The sequence below is a fragment of the Ips typographus genome, linkage group LG12 (assembly GCF_016097725.1).
Source record: "Ips typographus isolate SLU linkage group LG12, UJ_Ityp_2.0, whole genome shotgun sequence".
Lineage (NCBI taxonomy): Eukaryota > Metazoa > Arthropoda > Insecta > Coleoptera > Curculionidae > Ips > Ips typographus.
The window spans coordinates 3,492,631-3,511,810 of NC_138433.1; the positions used below are offsets into that span (position 1 = coordinate 3,492,631).

The window sequence follows — 19,180 nt, forward strand, 5'->3', positions numbered from 1 at the left end:
ATGGCTGCCTTAAAAGCTGATTCAACGACGTCTGCGCTGGTGCTAGAGTGTAAGGAAACACTCTTGTCGCTCGCGCGGATGGCCAAGGTACGCCTAACTTGGGTCCCGGGGCACTCCGGTGTTAGGGGAAACGAGGAGGCGGACAGGTTGGCCCTATGTGGCTCCAAAGAAAGCCCCGTAGGGCCCGAACCTATTGTAGGACTTGCCGGTGTGGTCGGATCCGCCATTGTGGACCGTATCATCTGGCAAAGATCCGATATTGCTTGGGAGGAGGCCGGAGGCATGCGGCAGTCGCGATGTCTCATGAGCTTCTTTTCAAAGAACAAGTCGAAGTCACTGATGGAATTATCCAGAAAGGACCTCAGATGTGTGACAGGACTTCTCACGGGTCACTGTCAGATGAGAAGACACATGCACATTCTGGGTCTGTCACAGGATCCGATATGTCGCTTGTGTCAGGAAGACGAGGAAACTCCGACACATGTTCTCACACAGTGCCCGGCACTTGCGACGATCAGAAAAGAGCTTTGGGGTAAGAGTGTGATCAACCCCTTAGATATTCAAGGTACCCGGCCAAGGAGGCTCTGCAGCTTTGTCAGGGCCACCGAATTGGAGGGGTACTAGCTTGTGATGGGTCACAATGGGCCCGGCTAGCGGCCTAAGTGTCTTCTCCGTAGGGAGCCCATCAAACTACATTCATTTATTCATCCAAAAAAACAGGAGTTGACAGCACTCTAGTGTCAAAAAACAGAACAACAATAATAGACCAAAGGTAACTAAACAAAAGAGTACGAGTTATATGGCCATTTCTGATGATCTAATACTAAATAGACATCCTCAGAATAGCTTTGCTAAGTCAGCATTTATTTTCCTATTTATACAGCAGCATTTGTGCATGTAATTAGTCATTAAGGTAACTCGCTTGGTTAACGTTCAAATGTAATTTCGTTCGTTTTTATTAAACAGAAGTTGCATTAATAAGAACAAAATTGGCGCAGTCGGTAGGATCCTTTTTTTGACATAATACTTGCCTTTCCATAATTATAATTTCACAGAAATTCTTCATAATTCATAAACAGATACAATCATAATAACATCAATGGAACAGAACAAACATAATGAACGAAAGGCTGTAAATCGCTTAAATAGGTTTTGTTACAGTACTAATTCATCTTTCAAACACGATCGTACATCATACTGTTGGTGGGAAATATTAGCTTACTTACTAAGTCACAAAATTTGTCTCTCTCTAAAAATCAAAAACTAAACCTAAATACAAATATTGTCAGATTAAACCATATTTTATGGGAAACGATTTAAAACTACGCCTTATTCAACTAAATACAAAAATCAACAAGTAAACGTGTTGTGAATTCAAATTCAAGTTTTGAACATCATTCTCTAAGTAAGGTTTAAGCCTAGAGGCATACAGAACACCATCATCTATCATAGTATCTGAGTATTCTGAAATCCTATAATGTCAGTAACTACGTATCGATCATTTGGAAGTATTTTTTTATCAAGTAAGGGCCTCGGTATTTTGGAATAAGTTTCTTACTAACACCAGGTGTAGTGTCTACATTTGCTACCATCACATCAATCAATCAGCCCTCGACGTCCACTGCTGAACATAGGCCTCCCTCATGGCTCTCCACCCCTGTCTGTCCTGGCTCGCTTGGATCCAGTTGTTTGCCATTCTCTTTAGGTCGTCGGTCCAACGTGTAGGCGGTCTTCCTCTGTTGCGCTTATCGGTACGTGGTCTCCATTCTAGCAACCTTTTTGTCCATCTGTCATTTCCCTGTCTGCCCACGTGTCCAGCCCAGCTCCACTTCAGTGAGGTTATACGCTGAATAATGTCCGACACTCCGGATCTTCTGCGCAGTTCTTGGTTTGTGATATGGTCCTTCAGGCTCAGCCCAAGCATTGCTCTTTCCATTTTGCGTTGTGTGACTCTGAGTTTCCTCGCCGATACTGTTGTTAAAGTCAGGGCCATAAGTGAGCACCGGCAGAACACACTGGTCGAATACTTTTCTTTTCTGGCAAGTAGGAATGTCACCCGTAAGGATATCTTTCAGCCTCCCATAGGCCGCCCATCCAAGGCCAATCCGTCTATGCAGTTCACATGTCTGGTTGTCCCTTGATATTCGGATTTCGTGACCTAAATATATGTATTTGTCAACTTGCTCGATTTCATTATTTCCGATGTTTATTGTCTCGCTCATGACAAGGTTTGTCATGATCTTGGTCTTAGTGAAGTTCATTTTTAGACCAACTTCAGAACATGCTTCCTCTAACTCTCTTAGCATCTGTTTCGCCTCTCTTAGACAGTCTGTTGTTAGGACTATGTCATCTGCAAAGCGGAGATGGTTAAGTTTTTCACCATCGATGTTTATTCTTTTATTATCCCAGTTAAGTTTTTTAAAAGCATGTTCTAAGACAGTTATGAATAGTTTAGGAGACATGGTATCCCCCTGTCTCACCCCTCTGCCGATTTTTATGCGGTTGGTGGCTTCGTGTAGTTTAATAGTCATGGTAGCATTTTTGTATATATTGTGAATAAGTGTTGCGTATCTATAGTCTATACGACAACTTGTTAGGGCGTTCATCATAGCTTTCAGTTCAATGGTGTCAAAAGCTTTATGGAAGTCTATAAACAGGAGGATTAGTGGTCTGTTGTATTCCACTGTTTTTTCTATGAGGGTTTTGATGCTTTGCAAGTGGTCGTTTGTTCCGAACCCAGATCGGAATCCCGCTTGCTCCTTGGGTTGGTAGAGTTCAAGTTTATTTTCTAATCTTGACGTTATGATTCTAGTAAAGAGCTTATACAGATGACTAAGAAGGGTTATTGGGCGGTAATTTTCAAGGTCCGTTATGTCTCCTTTTTTGTGGAGCAGTATGGTGGTTGCTTTGTACCACTTTCCTGTAAGCACATGTTGAAGAGTTTCTGTAGTTTCTGCAGTAAAAGAGGGCCTCCCATCTTAATTGCTTCTGTCATCACTTCGTCTTCACCTGGAGATTTGTTGTTTTTCATCTTTGTTAGTGCTCCTCTGATTTCTTCGATGGTGATATCGGGCATCTCTTCGGATCCTTGGTTTATAACTCCCTGTATACGTGATGTTATGTCTAGGTTCAGCTGTTCTTTGTGGTCTACCATCACATATTGTCCTTAGAATAATATAATAATGTTTTGTGCTGGCCTTTCTCTAATAGTCTCTAATTCATGTGGTTCTTCATTTCTCTAAAGAACTTCCCTAAGATCAATATGGCCTATTGATCTTGTCCAAAAAGTAAACGGGCTGGTGTATTGCCTATAGACCTATTTACAGTATTATTAATACAAAATTCAACTCGATTCAGGGACTGATCCTAAACAATTTTCTTTTCATCCTCAATTTTATTTAAAATGGGTGTCAATAAACGATTAAAACGTTCAATTGGGCCATTGGCCTTAGGTGCGCCTGTTGCTGTTAAAATATGCTGAATATTATTCTCTTTCATGAAATTCTCAAAACCCCCTGAAGTGTATGCAGAGCATCGATCTGAGATTATAATCCTAGGTTTACTATAAGCTGAAAAATAATTTTTAAGATGTTTAATAACTTCCGTAGAACTGCTAGACTTACAAGGATAAAATTTATTGAATTTTGTGAACCCATCTATCCTCCTGAGTCCCGAGACTACATTTAAAGTACTATGAAGTTAATATTTGGAAATTTTGTTTCTTTTGGTACAAAAACGCCACTGAATAGTTAGACACAAAAATAGGTTAAATTTTTCGCAATAAAATTTTGTTTTTAATTTGCAACCTATATTTTTACATCTAACAGCATTTTGCAGATCAGTTGCCACAATTGGTAGATGTAGACTCCTCTGTTTTGTTCCAGATGTAGGGGTTCTGGAACCACACGGGGAGGGATTGCTTCTTGTTACCATTGAGGGTAATCTATTTTCCCCGTCAGTTTGACTTTGAGCATCTTCGAATAAAGAATTGGCGTAAGAAATTTTAAAATCTAAGAATTTCAAAATGTCTACAGATTTGTCCCCTAATTCTTTTCGATCGGCTCTGTATAAAATCCATGAGTTAGCTACTCCCAAGTCAACTAAATGGAGAATAGATTTAATAGTCCATTTTTTAGTTCTTGTTGTACTGATTCGATAGTAACTAATCATTCAATCAATTAAATCAATTCCTCCCATGCAGGAGTTGTATTTGTTCACAATATTTGGTCTTGGAATTACTATGTTGACGGACCCATGTTTTTTTTAAAAAAATCAAAGAAAAAAATAAAAATTTGGCGGTTGGCAATCTTAATCATTTAATTTGTTCCAAGTAGATTTGTTTACATCAATTTTTGAATATGATATCTCTCAAATGGCCGCCTCTGGCGTTGATGGCGTATTGTGCCCTTTTTGCAGCATTTTCCATCGTTTTCGCCAACATTTCGGCCTGACTAGCGGCTATTTCTTCACGAATGTTGTCCTTGAGCTCTTCTACGGTCCTTGGCTTGTTAACGTAAACCTTTGACTTCAAATATCCCCACAAGAAGAAGTCAGGCGGCGTCAAATCGGGCGAACGCGGTGGCCAGTCCAAATCACCACTTTTCGACATCAAACGGCCCGGAAACAATTTCTTCAGAAAATCGATTGTTATGCTACTTGTGTGCGGTGGAGCGCCGTCTTGTCGAAACCAGAACTGCCTCATACGCTTTCGACGAATAATTGGCATCACAAAATTGGTCATCATGTCGCGATAACGCTCCTGGTTGAGTTTTCACAATTGACTTGTTCTGTTGAATGTAAATTTCAACTATTTCAGAGCGCTCGCGTGGCGTGTATTGTTCCATGGTAAAAATCTGCTTGGACTGACGCTTCAAACGCGGTATGTCATTAAGCGATCTGACATCTCTGTCAAAAGTTATGGCGTTGCCAGATGGGTCCGTCGAATATGGGCAACCCTTGCTTTGACTCTTTTTTAGACCAGCACTTACACTAATCTTGAGGTTCTACCTGTAAGCCTGTAGAAGCAAGCAGAACATTTTTCACATCAAACCACTGTATTATCGAAATTTTTCCATCTACTCTAACTGACATTTCAGTGGAACGCCGCCCAAGTGTTTTCTGGAGTGTTAACTGAACACTCCTGGGAATTCTTGACTTCATTATCGTGCCAGTCACCGAGATCTTTTTGTCAAACATGTTTCCAGGAGAGGTATTGTAGTGAAATATCTATCAATGAAGATATGTGTACCTTCTTTTAAAGTTTCAGATAACCTGATGACGGCTGAAGGGCCAATCCCTAGGTTTTTTGAATTTTCATTTGAAAATGTATTCTTGCCTTGGTAAATTTCAAAGTCGAGAAGTTCGGAGGAATAAAGTTTTCCACTTTCATCGGCCAGTAGCAACTACCCGTTCGGCAAGTATTCTTTCTCGAACCACACTGAGAGGCTCGTCATCGGAATCATTGTTATCCAAAAATTCCAGGGGCGTCTTCTGTTTCCTCATGATGTTGAACTTCAGGAATGTCAAAACCACCCTCATCGTCAGAGGAATCATCAATTTCATCGTCTTCTCCAGGACGAAGATACTTTTTTGTTCCAACAATTGTTGAAAAGGAAAATATCAACTAGAGAAAAATGTCGGAGTACAGTCTAATAGTAAGTTTAATAACTAATGTTATGAACTAAAACTATTCTAGACCAATTCTTAAACTATTTTCCCAGTTTAACACCAAAAATATACTTAAAACCTCATAAAAACCGTACTTACCGTCACTTGTTGCACGAGGAAACGCCGCCATAGTCCCCACGTTTATTAATAGGTACTAACTACCACAACACAGCATGGCTTTGCATCAGATTCACGTGCAGCCCCCCCTCCTGAACGTCCAATACGTTGGACCGAGGGTTTCACTGCCGGAAATCTAGTACATATTTAGAAAAACTGTAAAAACCTGATGTCCAATATATTGGACAGCAGGACTCAGGAGGATAAGAGAAACAGGACTACCAATCAATAATACTATTACTAAAAATAGTTCACACTGACCATGTCTCAATTTCAAAGGCACAATGTATCCTGGTGTAATGATTCACACTGGATGACCTTCCTTGTCCTGACGTGGAGAGAATAACAAATGAATTTAGAATTTAAATTCAGCAAAACAAGAAATACCATACAGGGATGCCAAAACGTTGTGTTATTAGGACAACGAATAAACCTAAACTAACCTATTATATAATTACCTTCTCTCACAAAATACAAAACTAAAAATTACTGCTACAATACTGTTATCTATGAGTTCGAAAGATTCTTAATTCTAAAAAGAAATTACTTTACTTACAGTCTGTTACTGTTCTTTTAGTATCGCCGCACGTCACGCCCTCTCTCCCCACACTATAGAATAATCCTTTATCTGCTGTGATGCCAAAGGGTTTATCTCAAACCCGAGACGGTCTCGAAGAACGTGGAAACCTCTGGCTTTTTAGAATCTTCTTCCCCTGCTGCAGCAGGACGTCTTCCAAAGATAATGATAGCTCTTCCTGGTGAGATTTGTGGATTTAATGTCACACGCCTCGACCAATTCGCTTGATCTCCTCAAGGGATGTAGCCTAATTAACACGCCCGGTGTAGACCTCTCGAATTCCAGCGGAATACTCAAATCAATTCGAGGCTTATTATTCTACTAATCTTCTTTCTTTACTTGACTTCCAAAAAAGCGCCAGTCAATCATTCAAAATTGATTAATTCCCAAAAAACAAAAACTACCTACAAACTATCTATTTTTTAACATCCCTGTAAAAAAAATACCAGGAGTGATTTTTGTGATAAAAAGATATCAATATCTTTTCACTGGGGTAAAGGAAGCTCCTTGTACGACAGCTACGTTTCCTTTAGGGCAGTTCAACTTCTGATGACCCATGCCACCACAATTGCAGCAGGATCCTTTCTGGCGTGATGGTTTTGAACACTGATGTGATAGGTGTCCCCATTCACTACAATTATAGCATCTGACCCTATCCAAATTGGTGCTGGCTGTTGCCTCAGCTGATGTTGGCCTGGTCTGTCTAAATGGTATTGTTGGCTGCTGAAGAAATCTGTCATTTTGTCGCCCTGGTGGAGGTGCTATTAGTCATCCCACTTGGGATTGGTTGGCTAGAAGTTACAGTTGAAGGTCTACGTAAGGCTCGTCGTGCTTGTTCAGTCTTTTCAAAATGGATGATGTCCTGAATGATCTTCAGTCATGTGAACTTTAAACATTACGAAATGATACAGTTCACGAGACCAAAGGCCAAGAGCTCTCTTTGGTTTCAGCAAATGTTAGCTCCAGATCTTTACACACAGCAATTTTCTCATAAAAATGAATAGTTTCCTTTGGGCATTGTACCCGATTTTGCAATTTTTGCCAACACTCGGTTTTACTTAACCTCAAAGTTAAGGTTGAAGTAAATGCTTGTTTGAACTGGGACCATGTTCTCAATTCACTCAACTTTCCCTGAAGCCAATAGTGTGCTGCACCACACAGATTACTAATAGCTACTTCAAAAGTATACTCATCAGGCCATCTTTGGCTGACGTTTTCAAGTGGTCCAACCACTGTTTTGCCTGCTACAGGGCCTGCTACCTTTCTCTCCACTAAATTTGTCAATTGTCTTGGAGTAATCTGGAACAACATGTAAACTCGAGTGTTGCGCTATATTACTATTACACTGAAAAATTTACTGTTGCAATCATTCCCAGCATCTCAGTATTTTGCTGCATCAGGGCTGTAATGGTAGTCATAAATTGACCAATATCCGGTTGTGATTGTTCGATTGTTGTGTGTTTCAGTAGGAGGCAGTTGCTGCTGCATATTTGCTGATTGAGCGTTAAAATTAAATTTTCCATGTTGGCTGGAGTTTAAAGGCTCAGCTGGTAGAGATCTCCTTGACACCTGATCATTACAAAATGCCTCAAACCACCGCCCTCTGTACAAGAAAGCCAAGAAGGTGCATGCCTAAAATTCCAATATGGCCGAAATACTGGTTTGACAGTTTGCATTTGTTTGTATTGTGGAAGTTGAGTTTTTCGATGATTAAATTAATTTTTAAGGTTTAAAGTCAAGACTTGGGATTACTTGCCAAAGTAATTTTTGTTTGCTATTATATATTGTTGTTTATATGTTTATTGTTCTAGTGAAAGTGTAGTTTGTGTTCATTTTATTGTGTTATCACTATTGTTATTGTTCTTTCATTGTTCTATAATTTGTTGTTGGTTTTTTAACTCGAATTCTATTGCCTCTACAATATGCCGTCCACTTGTTGTTTGCCAAATTGTAAAAGCAATTTGGTGAAAGGCCCAAAAGTGTCAGTCTTTTACTTTCCAAAAGACCCTGCTCGAACCCAACAGTGGTTGAAAGCTTTGAACTGGAATGATTTTACTCCAACACAATACTCAGTGGTAAGTACAATATGCTTTCTCATTCAGTAAACTTATTGCCTCTTACATACATATTATGTGAGTTACATTTAGATTTCCGGTAACAAACTTAATACCTGCTCCAAGAAAATTGAATAATCCTCGTTTAGTGCGGGTTTCCTTATGTAACTTTAATTTGTCATATGTGTCAAAGGTTCTATTGAGCAGTTTACATGTGTGCAAATATAGTGTTTCAATGGTGTTATTTGTATGTTCGTCCACTAGAGGCTTAATAATTATTATGTTAGTAAGAAGCTGTGATAAAATATTTCCTATATTAGTAATATTAAAAGGGATATAAGTTGTATGATAATGATTAATTATTTGCGTACGAGCAATATCTTCTTCATAGAATCCGTTGTTTGCCAGTTCATGTATTTGAAGGGCCTGGACCGGAAGAGTCAGAATCAGGAGGATCGGGATCAATATCCTGTGGAACAACAGATTTTTTCCTAAGTCTCTTGATTTTTCTAACGTGAGTATTAATAGTTTTCTTTTTCGATTGCCCAGAAATTTTGTTTCCTGACGCATGAGTTACGTTTGTAGGAATATACTGGGGATTCATTTTATTTCGTAAGGGGTTTTTTCGATAAACAGTGTCACCAGTTTGAATTACAGGGGGTTGTTCGACATTTTTATTTTGTTTCTGTGTATTTTCAGATTGTTTCTTGTATGTAGTTTTATATACATGCTCATGGAACGGTAAAACTTCCTGTTTTCGTTTTTCATTGTATTGTTCGTAAAGGGTTAAATCAGGATCGAACTCTGGTTCATTTATGTACGGACCATATAGGAGGGAAAACGGTGAATGACCAGTAGTCGAATGAATACTTTGGTTATAAATAAGAACAGCAGAAATCATTAAATTTTGGGGAGTCTCATCAGGATTCTTAATTTTCATGACACGTAACTTTTCTAATAGCGTGGAGTGTAGTCTCTCTACTGGGCTATTTGACGAGGAATTTCCAGGAGTTGTATAATGTACTTCGATATTAAAAAGTTGACAAAACTCTTGAAAAACATGATTTTGAAATTCTTTTCCTCTATCAGCAACAATTCTTTGTGGAGTGTTGTGATGTGAAAAGTAGTGTCGTAATTTACTTAAGACAGTGATAGAATTTTTATCTTGAATAAAATATGCTTGTGCGTATTTTGAAAATGAATCGATAATAGTTAAAAACTGACAATTAGAAAATTGGAATATATCGATATGTAATGTCTTAAAGGGTCTTTCAGCTAGTAAGGGTCCTTCGTAGGCAATTCTGTAAGGGTGACGTTCATACTTACTTTGCAAACAGATTTCACATCGATTTATGTAGGTAGTGATTTGATCTCGTAATTTCGGCCAATAGTACTTTTGTTTTAAATGGTTATAAGTTTCGTTTATTCCATTATGATTTTTCTGATGGTAAGAACTAATGAGATCAGCTTGATCTTCTGTATTGGTCACATCTATTAGGTTAATGTTTGAGAATACAAGTTTGGCTGTTGTGTTTAAATTTGCAGCAACTAATCGCTGAAATTCTAGTTTTAATTCAGGCTCTTTTATACAAATTGTAAACACTACATCAGGCTTAATTATTTCTTTAAAAATTTTAGAAATTTGTTCTTGACTATTTTCTTTCTTAATCTGAACTAAATGGTGATTTTTGTTAAATCGTTTGGAAAAAGTATGTTTGAATTCATCTCCATATCTGATAATCAATCGATTGGAGGCGTAATTCACTGGTAATTCAGAAATAGGTAGACCTTTAGCATCAGGGTCATTGTTAGAGTGAACTGTGGTGTCAGAAATATTATCTGGGTTAATGTTTACTGGCGTATTCTTATCGCTACTAAGATAACGCTGATTAACACAGTAGTCCGCTAGATCAAATTCCTGCAGGTTTGCAACTGTATCGTCAGCATTTGCGATATGAGATTGCGTTTCTGTATTATCGTTTTGTTTTTTCGTTTCACTGACATTGAGGTCAATTCTAGATAACGCATCAGCAACTACGTTTTCTTTTCCTTTTTTATATTTTATTTCAAAATTAAACTCCTTTAATTTTAATTTCCATCTTACTAAACGTGAGTTTGGTTCCTTGATTTTTGATAACCATACAAGTGGATTATGATCAGTTTCGATAATAAATTTGGTTCCATAAAGATAACATCTAAAATGTTTTGTGGAATCTAAAATAGACAATAATTCTTTCTCGATAGTTGAGTAGTTCTTTTCTGCAGAGTTTAAAGTTCTCGAGTAAAATGCGATAGGATGATCATTTTGAGATAAGACCGATCCAATTGCAATATTTGAAGCATCTGTTGTTAATTTAAATGGTTTCGTAAAATCGGGATATTGAAGTATTGGAGAGTTTGTTATTAATTCCTTGCATTTTTGAAAAGCTTCACAATATTCTTGGTTTCCAATGTTTTTCTCACATCCTTTTCTTAAACATTTAGTTAAAGGAAAAGTTATTTTAGAAAAATTACGAATAAAGCGTCTGTAATATCCTACTAAACCTAGAAAGGCTTTTATTTCCTTTTGGGTTTTAGGTATGGGATATCTTTGAATAGCTTCAATCTTTTGCGGATTTGGTTTAATACCGTCAGGTGTAATTATATGACCTAAAAATGATACTTCTTTGTTTAAAAACTCTGATTTATCTAATTGTATTTTTAAGTTTACTTCTCTCAATTTTTTAAATATGATTCTAATGTGGTCTAGATGTTCTGGCAGTGATTTTGAAAATATCACTACATCGTCCATATAGACAAAACAAAACTTATACAAGTAGTCCCTTAATATTTCGTCCATCATACGTTGAAATGTAGCAGGCGCGTTTTTTAGACCAAAGGGCATACGCAAATACTCAAAGTGTCCATTGTTTACTGAAAATGCGGTTTTTTCGATGGATGAAGAATCCATTTCTATTTGATGGAAACCTTGGGCTAAATCGAGTGTTGTAAAATACATACACTTTCCTAAATTGTCCAAGATTTCTTCGATTCTTGGTAAAGGGTATTTTTCTTCAATGGTCACATCATTCAATTTTCGATAGTCAATAACCATGCGAAATTTTGGTTTACCAGAAGCGTCTGCTTTTTTTGGTACTATCCAAACAGGTGCTGAATAAGGAGAAATGGATGGTCTAATTATTTTATTGTCCAATAACTTTTGAATTTGAAGTTTTATCTCTTTATTCATGTTTGGAGGGTGCCTAAACGATTTTACGTAGACTGGCCTATCATCACTAGTCCGAATAAAATGTTTAGTTTGACTGGTAAAAGTTAAGTCACTGTTCTCACGATACATTATGTCTTTGAATTCATGACAGATTGGGAGGATTTTTGATCTTTCAAATGGTGTTAAGTGATCTAATCGAAGTTGAAGTTCAGGGTTAAATTGGGTTTCTTTGTTAAAAGGTGGATCAATTAATTCGAATTGATCTTGAGGTATTACTTTAATTCTTTGATGAAAATTTATTTGTAACTCAGGTTTCGGATTGGGAATTTTACAAAGTCCATTTTTTACTTGAACTAATGAGTCTGGGATGACATGTTCTTGTATCTTAAATGATGGTAAAATAGCCGTACCTTGTTCAAAGTTTACAGGTATTATTAAAAAATTATTATTTTCATTCTGGATAGGTTTAGTTAAAGGCTTGTTGTAAGCAAGAGAAAATGGTATTATGATGTCTTCTAAAGTTAAGGTTTTTTCCTCATAATTCAACAAAGCGTTCAACATTCTCAAATCTTTTGTACCGATAAGAGCATCAAAATTGTCATGCCAATTTAGCACACGCATTTTGAAAGAGTACTGAATGCCAAGTTCTTCTAGCAATTTTAGACTGAGATTTTTGTCTTCTTTGTAATTTTGCTTACAGGCAATTACTTCAAATGGCTCAATATACACATTGTTTGGAAAAAGTTTTGCAATTTTGGGTGAAATAATAGAGTCAGAGGCTCCAGAATCTATTAAAATCGTAACTTGTTTATTTGGAAGGTAAAAGTAGGGTAATTCAATTGTTTGTGCAACATTGTTTAAGTTAATTCCTTGTCGGAGGCTACATCCTGAAAATTTTCTGGTTCTTGAAAATTTTGATTTTGACAATCAATTATTTCTTCAAATTCTGTGTTAGGATCTTGAATATACTCGTCATTCGGCATTTGAGGGTAGTTATCAAAACAACAATTATTAGGCGTATTATTGTCATAATAAACTTGGTCTTCAAATTGAGGATTTACTTCAAGATTAGTTAACTCTTGTGATATGAAATTTCTTTGTCCCGAAGGTTGGAAATTATTATATCTTTGAGGTTGTCTTTGTTGGAATAATCGGGATGGTCCTGCTGTGGATGTTGACATAGGAGTAGGTGTATCAAATTTTGGTTTGAATTGGGGTTGTCTCCCAAATACTTGTGAATTAGTCGGGTAGTGTCTATTAACATTGGGTCTTGATTGAATGTTAATTGGTTGACTAGGAAATTGTTTTGGTTGTGTAAACTGATTTCCTGGTGTAAATGGATTGAATAGGGGTTTGTGTACTGGTCGTGTATGTCTATTTTGTGTATTGGTGTTAAATTGTTGGTTTTGATTTTGTTGATGGCGTTGATGGTGTACAGTATTAATTTGTGTAAAATTAACTTGAGATTCAATCATGTTGTAATTAATTACATGTTGAAAAGCAGCATCTAACGAGTTAGGCCTTTGAATCATAAGCATTGTCTTTAATGTTTGCGGCGAATTTGCTGTAAGAATAAGAACTGCAGTATTTTCTACTTGTGAAAGTAGGGTTAATTTAGAAGCTTGATCTAAAACTTCACACTGAATTTTGGCTATAATTCTCTGTACAAAGGTCTTAATTCTTTCTACAAATTGCAACAATGATTCATATTTATTGATTTTAATATATTGGAGTTCTTGCAATAAAATTTGATATGTTACAGGATCTCCAAACTTTTGACGTAGACCAGTTTTAATGGCATTCCAATTATTTAAATCAGGACGTGAAAGGCAAAAATTCCTTGCATCCTCAACCAACTTAGACTTAATTGCGGCTGTCACTAACTGTTTCTGTTCATTTGTCCCATTATAATAAGTAGCAAAAAATTCATCTACTGACAAAATGAAACTTTCTAAATGCTCTTGTTTCCCAGAGAAGGTAGGTAAGAGAGTAGTGTGGAAACGAATATTTTCCATTTTTATCCTATTACTATTACTTTGTAAAGGTGCACTTAAAGTATTTATGTTTAAATTATCAATTAATTCAACGAGTTCTTCTTGCTCGTGTGTAACAACTTTATCTAAATTACACTCTTCGTCGAGTTGATCAGTTTCACTATCTGAACTTTCAGAATCAAAAATTTGTCCTAACCCTAAGGAAGCCCTATGTTCATATAAAACCTTTTTCAACCTATTAGACATGTAACAAAAATGGTCATTTCAACGACTTACACAATCGTAGAACCCATGGGAACCGCTTTGTCACTATCTGGTGGAAAATCCCTGTATCTCCAGCACTGACATGCAGAGGCGTGCGATGATTCTCTCAGGAACCCTTCACTGACGTGATGCGACACTTCCAGGTGATCTCAGGTTGCTATCTTCTTTTCGGAAATCGGCTCGGTTCGATGTGTGGCAGATAGCGCGATAAAGATTTTGAAAAATCACTTCCCGGCAACGAAAACTCGATAAAGACGGAAACTCGCACTATCCTACCGGCTGCGCCAATTAAAGCTCTATTCCGATTGAAGATGTTTTAAAAAATATTTATTTTCGAAATAAGGCACTTATAACTAATGAGCAATACTTAAACAGCAACAAACGGTTAGCTTGGCTTTGACATAAGTAATGATGATAGTACGAACGCAACAAATGGTTTTAAAGAACTATTCTGCTTACTACAGCGGTTTTCTAGCTTACTCTAGTGTAGTACGTGGGTTTAGGGACATTTCTCGCTAATGTACTAGTCTGCATATTTGATACTTTTGAGCTATTATACGTCTGTTGGGACTACATTGGTCGCTGGATTTCACTCGTTCGTGGTCAATCTGTGCCAAATTTTATTCTTTCGTCTCAAAACCGGCATAGATCGATTCCGCCTCAAAACCGGCATAGATCTATTCCGCCTCAAAACCGGCATAGATCTATTCCGCTAATGTACTAGTCTGCATATTTGATACTTTTGAGCTATTATACGTCTGTTGGGACTACATTGGTCGCTGGATTTCACTCGTTCGTGGTCAATCTGTGCCAAATTGTATTATTTCGCCTCAAAACCGGCATAGATCGATACCGGCATAGATCTATTCCGCTAATGTTCTAGTTTGCATATTTGATACTTTTGAGCTATTATACGTCGGTTGGGACTACTTCGGTCGCTGGATTTCACTCGTTCGTTCTCAATCTGTGCCAAATTGTATTATTTCGTCTCAAAACCGGCATAGATCGATTCCGCTGATGTTCTAGTCTGCATAGTTCTTACTTTTGAGCCATTCTACGACTGATGGGACCACATTGAACGCTGAATTTGGCTCGTTCGTGGTCAATCTGTGCCAAATTTTATTCTTTCGTCTCAAAACCGGCATAGATCGATTCCGCCTCAAAACCGGCATAGATCTATTCCGCTAATGTTCTAGTCTGCATATTTGTTACTTTTGAGCTATTATACGTCTGTTGGGACCACATTGGACGCTGAATTTGGCTCGTTTGTGGTCAATCTGTGCCAATTTGTATTCTTTCGTCTCAAATTGGCTCGTTTGTGGTCAATCTGTGCCAATTTGTATTCTTTCGTCTCAAAACCGGCATAGATCGATTCCGCTGATGTTCTAGTCTGCATATTTGATAGTTTTGAGCTATTCTACGTCTGTTGGGACTACTTTGGTCGCTGAATTTCACTCGTTCGTTGTCAATCTGTGCCAATTTGTATTCTTTCGTCTCAAAACCGGCATAGATCGATTCCGCCTCAAAACCGGCATAGATCTATTCCGCTAATGTTCTAGTCTGCATATTTGAAACTTTTGAGCTATTATACGTCTGTTGGGACCACATTGGACGCTGAATTTGGCTCGTTTGTGGTCAATCTGTGCCAATTTGTATTCTTTCGTCTCAAAACCGGCATAGATCGATTCCGCTGATGTTCTAGTCTGCATATTTGTTACTTTTGAGCTATTATACGTCTGTTGGGAACACATTGGACGCTGAACTTGGCTCGTTTGTGGTCAATTTGTGCCAAATTGTATTATTTCGTCTTAAAACCGGCATAGATCGATTCCGCCTCAAAACCGGCATAGATCGATTCCGCTGATGTTCTAGTCTGCATATTTGATAGTTTTGAGCTATTCTACGTCTGTTGGGACTACTTTGGTCGCTGGATTTCACTCGTTCGTTGTCAGTCTGTGCCAAATTGTATTATTTCGTCTCAAAACCGGCATAGATCGATTCCGCCTCAAAACCGGCATAGATCTATTCCGCTAATGTTCTAGTCTGTATATTTGATACTTTTGAGCTATTATACGTCTGTTGGGACTACATTGGTCGCCGGATTTCACTCGTTCGTGATTAATCTGTGCCAAATTGTATTATTTCGTTTCAAAACCGGCATAGATCGATTCCGCCTCAAAACCGGCATAGATCTTTTCCGCTAATGTTCTAGTCTGCATATTTGATACTTTTAAGCTATTCTACGTCTGTTGGGACTACTTTGGTCGCTGGATTTCACTCGTTCGTTGTCAATCTGTTCCAAATTGTATTATTTCGCCTCAAAATCGGCATAGATCGATTCCGCCTCAAAACCGGCATAGATCTATTCCGCTAATGTTTTAGTTTGCATGTTTGATACTTTTAAGCTAATCTACGTCTCTTGGGATTACTTTGGTCGCTGGATTTCACTCGTTCGTGGTCAATCTGTGCCAAATTGTATTATTTCGTCTCAAAACCGGCATAGATCGATTCCGCCTCAAAACCGGCATAGATCTATTCTGCTTATGTTCTAGTCTGCATATTTGATACTTTTGAGCTATTATACCTGTGTTGGGACTACTTTGGTCGCTGGATTTCACTCGTTCGTGGTCAATCTGTGCCAAATTGTATTATTTCGTCTCACAACCGGCATGGATCGATTCCGCCGAAAACCGGCATAGATCTATTCCGCTTATGTTCTAGTCTGTATATTTGATACTTTTGAGCTATTATACCTGTGTTGGGACTACTTTGGTCGCTGGATTTCACTCGTTCGTGGTCAATCTGTGTCAAATTGTATTATTTCGTCTCAAAACCGGCATAGATCGATTCCGCCTCAAAACCGGCATAGATCTATTCCGCTAATGCTCTAGTCTGCATATTTGATACTTTTGAGCTATTATACCTGTGTTGGGACTGCTTTGGTCGCTGGATTTCACTCGTTCGTGGTCAATCTGTGCCATGTTGTATTATTTCGCCTCAAAATCGGCATAGATCGATTCCGCCTCAAAACCGGCATAGATCTATTCCGCTAATGTTTTAGTTTGCATGTTTGATACTTTTAAGCTAATCTACGTCTCTTGGGATTACTTTGGTCGCTGGATTTCACTCGTTCGTGGTCAATCTGTGCCAAATTGTATTATTTCGTCTCAAAACCGGCATAGATCGATTCCGCCTCAAAACCGGCATAGATCTATTCTGCTTATGTTCTAGTCTGCATATTTGATACTTTTGAGCTATTATACCTGTGTTGGGACTACTTTGGTCGCTGGATTTCACTCGTTCGTGGTCAATCTGTGCCAAATTGTATTATTTCGTCTCACAACCGGCATGGATCGATTCCGCCGAAAACCGGCATAGATCTATTCCGCTTATGTTCTAGTCTGTATATTTGATACTTTTGAGCTATTATACGTCTGTTGGGACTACATTGGTCGCCGGATTTCACTCGTTCGTGATTAATCTGTGCCAAATTGTATTATTTCGTTTCAAAACCGGCATAGATCGATTCCGCCTCAAAACCGGCATAGATCTTTTCCGCTAATGTTCTAGTCTGCATATTTGATACTTTTAAGCTATTCTACGTCTGTTGGGACTACTTTGGTCGCTGGATTTCACTCGTTCGTGGTCAATCTGTGCCAAATTGTATTATTTCGTCTCAAAACCGGCATAGATCGATTCCGCCTCAAAACCGGCATAGATCTATTCTGCTTATGTTCTAGTCTGCATATTTGATACTTTTGAGCTATTATACCTGTGTTGGGACTACTTTGGTCGCTGGATTTCACTCGTTCGTGGTCAATCTGTGCCAAGTTGTATTATTTCGTCTCAAAACCGGCATAGACCGATTCCGCGTCAAAACCGGCATAGATCTATTCCGCTAATGTTCTAGTCTGCATATTTGATACTTTTGAGCTATTCTACGTCTGTTGGGACCACATTGAACGCTGAATTTGGCTCGTTTGTGGTCAATCTGTGCCAAATTGTATTATTTCGTCTCAAAACCGGCATAGATCGATTCCGCCGCAAAACCGGCATAGATCTTTTCCGCTAATGTTCTAGTCTGCATATTTGATACTTTTGAGCTATTCTACGTCTGTTGGAACTACTTTGGTCGCTGGATTTCACTCGTTCGTGGTCAATCCGTGCCAAATTTTATTCTTTCAATTCCGCCTCAAAACATGCATAGATCTATTCTGCTTATGTTCTAGTCTGCATATTTGATACTTTTGAGCTATTATACGTCTGTTGGGACTACATTGGTCGCCGGATTTCACTCGTTGTCAATTTGTGCCAAATTGTATTATTTCGTCTCAAAACCGGCATAGATCGATTCCATCTCAAAACCGGCACTGATATATTCCGCTAATGTTCTAGTCTGCATATTTGATACTTTTGAGCCATTCTATGTCTGATGGGACCACATTGGACCCTGAATTTGGCTCGTTCGATGTCAATCTGTGCCAAATTTTATTCTTTCGTCTCAAAACCAGCAAAGATCGATTTTGCTGCTGTTCTAGTCTGCAGAATGGTTACTTTTCAGCTATTATACGTCTGTTGGGACTACATTGGTCGCTGGATTTCACTCGTTGTCAATTTGGGCCAAATTGTATTATTTCGTCTCAAAACCGGCATAGATCGATTCCGCCTCAAAACCGGCATAGATCTATTCCGCTAATGTTCTAGTCTGCATATTTGAAACTTTTGAGCTATTATACGTCTGTTGGGACCACATTGGACGCTGAATTTGGCTCGTTTGTGGTCAATCTGTGCCAATTTGTATTCTTTCGTCTCAAAACCGGCATAGATCGATTCCGCTGATGTTCTAGTCTGCATATTTGTTACTTTTGAGCTATTATACGTCTGTTGGGAACACATTGGACGCTGAACTTGGCTCGTTTGTGGTCAATTTGTGCCAAATTGTATTATTTCGTCTTAAAACCGGCATAGATCGATTCCGCCTCAAAACCGGCATAGATCGATTCCGCTGATGTTCTAGTCTGCATATTTGATAGTTTTGAGCTATTCTACGTCTGTTGGGACTACTTTGGTCGCTGAATTTGGCTCGTTTGTGGTCAATTTGTGCCAAATTGTATTATTTCGTCTCAAAACCGGCATAGATCGATTCCGCCTCAAAACCGGCATAGATCTATTCTGCTTATGTTCTAGTCTGCATATTTGATACTTTTGAGCTATTATACCTGTGTTGGGACTACTTTGGTCGCTGGATTTCACTCGTTCGTGGTCAATCTGTGCCAAATTGTATTATTTCGTCTCACAA

The 19,180-nt window shown here is 38.2% G+C and overlaps 1 protein-coding gene across 1 annotated transcript; it reads left to right on the top strand.

The window, feature by feature from the left end:
- On the top strand, positions 1 to 624 carry LOC145736717 (uncharacterized). The gene has a single exon (XM_081991132.1). The coding sequence runs from the start codon at positions 1 to 3 to the stop codon at positions 622 to 624; it is 624 nt and encodes a 207-aa protein (XP_081847258.1).
- The last annotated feature ends 18,556 nt before the right edge of the window (positions 625 to 19,180 follow it).